At 46.1% G+C, this 9,210-nt stretch overlaps 2 protein-coding genes across 2 annotated transcripts; one reads left to right on the top strand and one right to left on the bottom strand.

Annotated features, from left to right (window-relative positions):
* Window positions 1-312: 312 nt before the first annotated feature.
* Window positions 313-6,487, bottom strand: ctsa (cathepsin A). Its single transcript, XM_083668846.1, has 15 exons — window positions 6,360-6,487; window positions 5,887-6,050; window positions 5,300-5,411; window positions 4,834-4,884; window positions 4,608-4,694; window positions 4,074-4,229; window positions 3,783-3,874; window positions 3,362-3,446; window positions 3,125-3,216; window positions 2,850-2,928; window positions 2,548-2,696; window positions 2,315-2,390; window positions 2,143-2,232; window positions 1,579-1,680; window positions 313-1,217 (listed from the first exon to the last, which is right to left on the bottom strand). Exons 1-15 carry the CDS (start codon window positions 6,363-6,365, stop codon window positions 1,134-1,136), a joined length of 1,425 nt encoding a protein of 474 aa, XP_083524972.1. The 5' UTR covers window positions 6,366-6,487; the 3' UTR covers window positions 313-1,133.
* Window positions 6,488-6,493: 6 nt separating this feature from the next.
* Window positions 6,494-8,993, top strand: LOC310803891 (uncharacterized protein). The gene is made up of 4 exons (XM_083668847.1): window positions 6,494-6,606; window positions 6,766-6,960; window positions 7,448-7,853; window positions 8,189-8,993. The coding sequence occupies exons 2-4, from the start codon at window positions 6,808-6,810 to the stop codon at window positions 8,872-8,874; spliced, it is 1,245 nt and encodes a 414-aa protein (XP_083524973.1). The 5' UTR covers window positions 6,494-6,606; window positions 6,766-6,807; the 3' UTR covers window positions 8,875-8,993.
* Window positions 8,994-9,210: the final 217 nt, after the last annotated feature.

The following is a 9,210-nucleotide window of genomic DNA, read 5'->3' as shown; positions in this document are numbered from 1 at the left end:
GCGGACTCTCTTTCGTGGGCTTGACCCTGGCCATGTGAAAGATAGGGTGCACCCTCGGGGATCAGGAAGTCTGAGCTGCACAGCAACAGGGTTAATCATTTTAGAAATGGTGAAGGGACCCACAAACTGGGGAGCCAGTTTGCAAACTATGAGTAAGCAATGATCAAAGATGTTCTTCCTAATCGTCATGTGTAACTAGACCTTGGCCTAATGCCACTTGGTATGACGGCGTGTTTACTAAATAAAAATACAAAAACAACATCTTCAGTGTCTTGTCATCATTTAAAATAAATCATGAAATCAATAGGCACATTTGGTAAAGAACAGTTTTATTATAAAACCACAAACAGAATCAACATAATCACAACTAAAAGCAAAGACAGACATGTTCCCTTTTGATCATAGTGATTTCATGTATTTCCATGAGGCACTATTTACCATAACTGCAGTTTATTCTAGACTTGAATATCTGTCCGTCTACTGTAGAGGCTCTGAACAGATCCCTTTGATTACATAGAAAGCACTAGAAGGCCATTACAGGTTGGTTGAACCACCCAATCACCATCATACCATTTAAAACCGAATACAGATACTCATCCTGTGCAAATAACCGAAAATAAATCAACGCAGCTGTGAGTGTTCATATCATATTTCTTAAAATAGATGGTCTGATTATGTGTTCAGAGGAAACCAGAATCGGCCAATAGGGTTACAGCAGCATGTCTTTCACCAATCAGAAATAAGCAGACAAGAGTCACAATTCCTATGACAACAATAATGCTTAGAGGTGACCAATCATACCTGCATAAGACTAGTGTTGGTACAGGCGTTTGTTCTAACCAAACACACCTGATGATCATAGAAGTCGCCAACTAGTAGAGTCAGGAGTGTTACTGCTTGGTCGGAACAAAAACCCACACCAGCCCTCTGTAAAAATGATCGGCCACCCTTGTACAATGTGTGGTCATTTGATAGAACCCAGTGTTTTCACCGTGAGCTAGTGCAAATCAAATGAGACAGAGGTGTGTGTGTGTGTGTGTGAGAGAGAGAGAGAGAGAGAGAGAGAGAGAGAGAGAGACACACACACACACAGACAGTGGGATCCCAGTGGTCTTGTACTCAGTGGGCAGTTCTCAGTAGGGTTCTTTGTTCAGGAAGCGGCTGAACATTGTGAAGGCAGCGATTGGCTTGTCTGTAGGGACCATGTGACCAGAGCCCTGGGGAGACAACAAGAGGAGGCAGAGTTACGTATGACCTGCTGGTACGGCTTCCTCACCCAACACTTCCACTGTTGCTATACCGCATGAATGGGCTCAAGCTCATCTCTGCACGTACTGCCAGGCGACAGACACGCACACAGATAAGACAACCTCAGCATAACAAACACAGCCGACACCGTTATAGACTAGGGCACAAGGGAACAACAGGTTATTACTTCACAACGACTCTCTCTCTCTTTCCACAACGACTATCTGACCGAAGAGTGTACGCAGTAGCAGTGTTTCAATGTTTAGCTGTGGCTCCAGTGAACGTCTGCAGCAGTATCCGTGTGTTTCGTGTGTTGGAAGACATCCTGACCTTGACAGTGAGGAAGGCCAGGTTGGAGAACTCCTTGACGAAGCCTCCCACTTGCTGGCTCGTTCCAGTGTTGTAGATCCAGGTCCTCCTCTTCACCTGCACCTGGATGGGGACCACAGAGACACAGGTCAGGGCAGGTTAGCCTCGGCACGGTTTGGCGCCGGCCACACCAAGCTATGCTATGCGTTAATGATGGATTGAGCCGATGCTTTCTCTCTGGGAGATAAGGGTATGTGTTTTGCATTAAGGTGCTTGGTTGCATTCTTCAGTTGCTAGGTTGTATAAAAAGTTACACCTGAATTCCACGTCAAATCAGATAGTGATTTCCGAAGTTTACATTTGAATCCGTTTTCTGATAGTTTGGTGTGGCCTTACAGTGCCATGTATCACACCGGGACTGCCGTGACCTACAGCAAATAAGCTAGGTGGTAAACAACCCTTTCGTCATTCCCCCCCCCCCCCCCCTCATGTTGCAACTTGTACGAAGTGACAAGGGAACTACAAAAAATATAAATTACGACAAATGTGCCTCGTCGTGCCAAAGGGTTTCGAAAGGACACGTACCTCCTGCTGCAGAGACTCCACAAACCACTCGTCTCCCAGGAAGTTACAGGCCATGTCCACATCTCCGTTATACACCAGCACACGGTACTTCTACAGGACACACAGACATCACCATCAGGGGTTAATAACACACACTCAATCATTCAAGGTAGCGCACACACACACGACTCACCAGAGCTCCCAGCAGCTTGAGGTACTGCTTCTTAACGTCCATGTAGATACGGATGTAGTTCAGATTCACCTCAGCACTGAAACACACCAGCATGACATGAGATTCAACTCAGACTAGACAGCTTAACAAATGTCAACCTACAACACTGCCACACCACATCAACAGACAACATGAGACTATGCTACAGTCAGTCACGACTCATGGTTTAGGATAGCTTAGGGGAAGTCATTCACCTGCATATCTGCCAGTTGAGGGCGGAGGAGGAGATGTGGAGAGCAGCTTTGACATAGGGGTTGTTGAGGTAGAGGGTGGAGGGGGTGGAGTTGGTGCAGGGGGGGTCCATCCTCACACGCTTGTAGATGGATGCCACACTCTTCAGTTTCTACACAACCACAGACACACACGATGACATACCCTTAAAACACATCAACCTTCAAGTGTCCTCATGTACACATACTGGTACTATCATTTCTCTACTCTCTGTCTTGTCGGCTACTGAATGGCTGGCTGTGGGGAACCTTGAACCCATCCCTACCTGATTCCAGAGCTGGGTCCACTCATGGTTGATGAAGCTGTTGCCCAGGTCTCGGATCACCAGGTGGCCGTTGTCAATGCTACACCGACAACACAGGAGGACATTCAGATACAGTTATTAATACATCAGTCAGGGGAGGCCGGTGGAGGTAGAAGTTGGAGGACAGATTCATTTTAATGCATGGAACGGAATGAGGAATGGTATCAAACACCCAAGGTGTGGTGTAAAGAGCAGTACACAGGGGGACAAGTTAAAGTAGTGTCTCCTGGTCTCACCTGACCCTCTGGCCTACACCTCCTAGACAAGGGGCATACAGGTTGTACATGTTCAGACCTGAGCTGTAGACAATGACCTGTACCTCCCCGACCTAGAGAGAAAGAGAGAGAGAGGAGAGAGGTTACATTTTCCCCACAGCTCATTGACAATGGCATCAGCAAATAGGCTTACATCAAACTAACTACATCTCCCAGAAATCCCTCTTCTATAGATTGTTGTCATGGTGATCCACTAACATTGCTGGAGCAGTTGAGGTTTTGGTTGTTGTAGAAGTCACATGCTCCATCTTTACAGCAGTAGGCCTGCAGGTCTGTCCACAACCTGACAGAGACAGACAGACAGGCAGACAGACAGACAGACAGACAGACAGACAGACAGACAGGTCAGCCAGTCATCATTCATTTACTATGCATCCAGGGTTCATTTGGGAGACTGTACTCCAGGTCTTAGGAGAGTCGTACCACAGAGAGAAAGGCAGCCATATTTATCCTGTCCTCATACACGAAGATTCAACATTCACAAGGGAGTCTTACAGGCTTTAGTAAAAGTAGTAAACTTCCCTAAGTTTACAGTGTAAAGTGATTTGTGCAAGGTGGAAATGCCGCTATATAAATCCAAGCAATTCAATAAATTAGATACAATTAAACCAAGCATTACTTAGTGCCCAGGAGTCCATGGTAGTAGGCAAAGTAGACCAGAGAGTTGTCGTTCATCTCATAACTGGACAAGCCGTTTCCCACAGCGATACCCTAGAGGACAGTGGAACAGGAGGAAAGACGCAGCATTATAGTGATGATTCCTCTCCACCTAAACCTCCAACACATGATGTCACCAACCTATCAGATTCACGGGGGTCTTGAAGGGTAGAGGATACCAAATAAACCCACCAACCCACCCACCTCTCCCTCCCCCATATCCCTCCCACCCCTCCCCACACCACTCCCTCACCTGCAGGTTAATGCTGTCGTCCTCCATCACCCTCTCCGCCAGCGTGGGGATGTATATCCCTGCATAACTCTCTCCCGTCAGGAAGACCTTGTTATTTTTGTACTCTGGGAACAGCCTGAAGAACTCCTTCAACGCCAAGTAGTTGTTCATGGACACCTACAGGAGATGAACAGGGACACAGAACTCAATAGCTGTGTTCCAATGTCCACATACTAGCATACCACTTAGCACACTTGGGCAATACATTGTTCACTTCATTCTTTAAGGAATGTGGATTGGGATTGTTTGTGGACTTAGAATGCAGACAAACAAAAGAGCTTTACAAGGACTTTAATGGCATTACAGACTAGAGAGGCCACTGGCGTGGGTTAAGCTTGGGACGTGCCTGGAGAAACACTTGGACTTATGAATGTAAACAAGTTTGTCTCAAAATGTATATTTCCCTAACAAACGGCCCAACACATCACTGTTTTTTCTCTCATGTGTCCTCTAGGCTTACAGAAGAATCCTGATAGCTGATACAACACCAAGTACCTCTGTGTCATTGGTGGTGTACTTCTTATCATCAGAGTAGGAGAAGCCGACCCCTGGTGGTGTCTCCAAGTACAGCATGTTGGCGATCTAAAACCAGAACAACCACGTCACTCAAAGTGAAAATAAAATCTGGACATTTACCATGGCTGCTTTGTCACGTGAGGAGTACATGGTTATAGAGCGATTATAAATAAAGTTTGTTCGATTGTGAAGGGAAAAGACCAACCCTGTTCCAAGAGTAAGGGTTGTAGTCCAGCGACATGCCATCGTCCTGAATCTGAAACAGTAACAGCAGTTACAGCACATTCACACCTATCAGAGGAGAACTTACATTAATATTTTGACATTTTAGTCCTTTATCAGACACCCTTATCCAGAGCGACTTACAATAAAAGTCTAAGTAAGTGACTCAACAATACGTCACAGCCATCGCAAGTAACACGTTCCATAAGAATACGTGTCAAAAGCAGTCACAATGCTAGAGGAAGGGAAGAAAACGATTTGTTAGTGTTTGTTTAAAAAGAAAAAATCGATTTAATCCTTTCAGATGTACACAGGTGTACAGGGGATATGAGCCAAACATCTATATGTAGATCAGTGGTAGAAGTTAGGGGGTAGGGGACCATGATTGAGTGGTATACAGATCAGTTAGGGAGTAAGGGAGTAGGGGTTGTTTGTGGACTGGGCCTCACCAGGAAAGGCCCATGTTCTGTCAGCATCCCGTCCAAAGAGCTGCATCCTGGACCTCCATTCAGCCACAGGACCACTGGACTACCTGCTGGGTCCTTCTGAGACTCCACAAACCTGTACTCGTACGCACGCACGCGCACACACGCACACACACACACACACACACACACACTTCTTGGAATTGTTTGACTACTTCCTTTATTAGAAAAAGATGCTTCTACTTCTATAAAGTTCACGGTCAGACTGGTGGAGGAGGTTCCTCATTCCATTCCATGCCTACACAAGCCTTCCCTGGAACACAGTGCTTCCTTTGATAAAACAGTCTTGGTCTGATAATTGGATAGATAAGATTGTTTTCCATGCTAGTCCTGGGGAACCACAGGGTGTTGCAGGCTTTTGTTCTAGCCTGGCACTAACACACTTGATTCAACTAAATCAAATGCGCCCTCACGCTGGTTGAATCAGGTGTGTGTGTGTATGTGTGTTGGTGCTGGACTGGAACAAAAGCTAGAGCACCTTATGGGTTCTGCTGACAACCATCACTGAAGAATACCTTCCTAATACGTCACTGTAGTAACTAAACTCATACCAGTAGTGGAGGTGTTTGTTGTCGGCCACGGTGAAGTATCCGGAGTATTGCTTGAAGCTCGGCTGCTTCTGAAGGCCCGGTAGGAATTTGATCTCATCCGATTCCGGTGCTGCGAACGTCCCTAGTGCCAAGGCACCGAGCAGGGCCAACACAGAACACAACATCTGGAGAGAAAGGAAAACATCAGGAAACGCTAACTAAGTATCATTGCAGCGCATATTGGCGAGCTACATGAAAGCTAAACTACAGATAGTTAGTATTGCATACGATTGAAAATTCAGGTATTAGGTAATTAACCTAACCCATTGACACCTGGTTAACCAGCCAGCTACACTAGACGGTGGCATTGCCAAACTCAAGAACACAATCACTGAGAGCAAAGTCAGTGACAAAGAATGGAATACGGATAAATCACTTGACACGTATGAGTGGGTCTGGTTAGGAAATGTCAATCATCATTACTGTTTACTTACCTTCATCACTTTCTTTCCCCGTTTTGATAAGTCTGTCACATTCACAACACAATATTTATGCACAGACCACAGAAGGGAGGACGAGCAATCATGTGTTCGCGGCTGGGGCTCGTGATGAACTGGTCACGTGATAACGGGGTCCTTGTGAGAGCTTCTAAACTGCGCGGCCGCGCTGCGCTGCGCCGCGCCGTGACGCTGCCGAGACGTTTGTTGACAGCTCGTTGGGTTGCATGGCAGCGATTTTTCAGTGAGTTATTTGTAGATAGCTAGCTATATTACTGATTTGGCATCTCTTGTTAGTGATGCAAAGTTGCTAAGTGGCTGTTTTGATTATGAATGCCGTGACTGAATAATGTGAACAGTGCGTGTTGTAGTAAACATTGTTTGTTGGTCCGTTTTTTTTTAGAGAGGAGCAAAGCAGACAAGGGACTGTAAAGAGTAAACAAACATGGGCGGTTGTTCTGCGGTGGGGTGCTCGAGTCGCAACGAAAAGGGAAAGAAATTGCATAATTTCCCCCGTGATCCCGACAGAAGAAAAGTTTGGGAGAAAATGGTTCGGAGGCGCAACTGGAAAGCACACGACCGATCAAAGCTGTGCGAGGTGAGGGGACTCGTAACTGAACAAGACAAGAGTGACTAGTTTAGTTACTACGGGTTCTTGTTATGTCTACCACGTGTTAGGCTATGTGCCGAGTTAAAGTCACACTGCGATTTGTGCATAGACCTACCATTAAAGGGTTGCCCAGTGCCCACTCCACCAACTAAAATGTAAACAATTTAGTAAATGCATTCCATCTCTACATATTTTATTACATACAATATGGTATCTGTGATGTGTCATAGGCATGACATAAGATATGACATACATTAAGATCAGATTTTTCTCTTGATTACAAAGTCTCATATAACCACAACATATGCAATGGAGTAGGTCCTTATTGTTTTGGTTATGATACAGTTAGACAAATGTACTAATCCAATATTCCTCAAAAGTAGCACACATCCTATTATTAATTACTTGGAAATGACTGGAAATATTACAGACTGTGGCCTTAAGGTGAACAAATGTTGTTTCTGACTGCCCACAGGACCACTTTGACGAGTCTCAGTACGAATCAAGGCGTATGGACAACCTGCGGAAGCTGCGACCCAACGCTGTGCCGACCAAGTTCACTCACTTCAAGAAGAGCAAGGTGCTGCGGGATTTGATAGAGCAACTGGCGGTGAAAACAGTAGTGGAGAACTCCCTGCTACTCAAGAGGCACTGCCTGGAGCACTCCTATAGCCAGAGCTTAGAGCAGTGGCGGCCACAACACCACGTTACAGATCGTGGACACCAGGCTACAGGTCCAGTTCACCACGTGACAGATCGTGGACACCAGGCTACAGGTCCGGGACATCAGGCTACAGGTCTTGTTCACCATGCTACAGGTGCGGTACATCAGGCTACAGGTCCGGGACACCAGGCTACAGGTCCTGTTCACCACATTACAGGTGCGGTACACCAGGCTACAGGTCTTAGACACCACGCAGGGGAGAATAGTGGGTCATCATTCCTTCAACCTGGGGGGGGGTCATCAGCAACCCCTCTCCCATGTGTGATGATGTAGTGTCATGAAACATAGAAGCTGACCCCCTGTTTTGAACATGGAATGATGCTTGTCCCCTCTTTCTGGGCCCTCTCTCCATTCTTGGCCCACATGGGACACACTTTTGTTCATGCCTAGTACTAGCACACACACACACATACACACAAAGTCAACTACTTTTTGCAATAGATGACTAATTTGCCAACTATTTATTTTCTCTGTTCTCTATTGTTATTGTAGGAGATCTCCTTCTCAACAGTGATGAGAACCAGATTGAGGAGCAGGCTGGATCTGGACCCTTCACTATCACACTGTGTCCTCCCATCCCTCTGTGTCCTGCCGTGGGCGAGGGTCATATCAAGAGAGAGGATGTCCCAACAGAGGAGCTAGCAAAGGCTGCAGAGCATCACAAATCAGCAGTAGCTTTACTGCGAGAGGCCACCAGAGACTCTGTAGACGCCACAGCCATCGTTGCGATCAGCATTGTGGACAACAAGGTCGCAGCCCTGAAGGACGTCATTAAGAAGAGGGATGGGAGGATAGCACAGCTGCTGAAGACCCTGGCGAGGGAACGCAGAGAAAGGCACAAACTGGAGAGAGAGAAACACAACCTGACTCAGAACGTAGCCAAAGTGTTCAACGCCAACCAGCTGGCAAGGCTGGGGCGGGCAAGTGGCAGGGGAGTGAGATGGTCGAGGGAGACCACGGAGAAGGCTCTGCAGCTGCGTCTGGCCTGTGGGGTGAAGGGGTACACACTGCTTAGAGCACAGAACCAACCTCTGCCATCGCTACGGTGTCTCAGGAGGACCAGTAATACTACTAGAACAAGAAGGAAAAAAGATGCACATGTACAAGAAACCGTGTCAGCAGTAGATTGTTTACAAGCCAGCATTTCATCCACTGATCTGTGTACAATATGTCAGTGATTTTAACACTGGGTTGTTTGTTAGAGATGCTGCTGCCATAGAGTGCTAGAAGGACAAGGATAATACTGAGAGAAATCAGAGGCATATCTATGCATTTTTGTTTATGCCACTTTTTGTTTTTGCACACTAAATAAATTAAAGAATGTATATCTCTGCTTTGTGACTCAAGCGATGATTCAGTCGTATAGTGATATCGTGAGCTAAGAGCTATATTGCTGTTCATACAGAAACCACTTGAAAGTGTAAGAGCATGGTTTAAAATGTATTACCGTGAACTAGATTTCACATTAAAGTTAAAGAAAATCATCATAACATTGCCACACACTAAAGGATCTT

Source organism: Argentina silus (assembly GCF_951799395.1).
Source record: "Argentina silus genome assembly, chromosome: 4".
Lineage (NCBI taxonomy): Eukaryota > Metazoa > Chordata > Actinopteri > Argentiniformes > Argentinidae > Argentina > Argentina silus.
The sequence above is the reverse complement of the archived record's forward strand: the minus strand, read 5'-3'. Positions and strand labels throughout refer to the sequence as shown.

What these genes read in the sequence shown, in the direction of transcription:
- ctsa (XM_083668846.1), bottom strand. An exon ending in ACCTCAACTGCTCCAGCAAT is followed by an intron (nt 3,217 to 3,361) that starts GTTAGTGGATCA and finishes CTTTCTCTCTAG; the next exon opens with GTCGGGGAGGTACAGGTCAT. An exon ending in TCAAGCTGCTGGGAGCTCTG is followed by an intron (nt 2,233 to 2,314) that starts GTGAGTCGTGTG and finishes TGTGTCCTGTAG; the next exon opens with AAGTACCGTGTGCTGGTGTA.
- LOC310803891 (XM_083668847.1), top strand. Translation starts at nt 6,808, where the DNA reads ATGGGCGGTTGTTCTGCGGTGGGGTGCTCGAGTCGCAACGAAAAGGGA. An exon ending in ACCGATCAAAGCTGTGCGAG is followed by an intron (nt 6,961 to 7,447) that starts GTGAGGGGACTC and finishes GACTGCCCACAG; the next exon opens with GACCACTTTGACGAGTCTCA. An exon ending in TCCTGTTCACCACATTACAG is followed by an intron (nt 7,854 to 8,188) that starts GTGCGGTACACC and finishes TTGTTATTGTAG; the next exon opens with GAGATCTCCTTCTCAACAGT.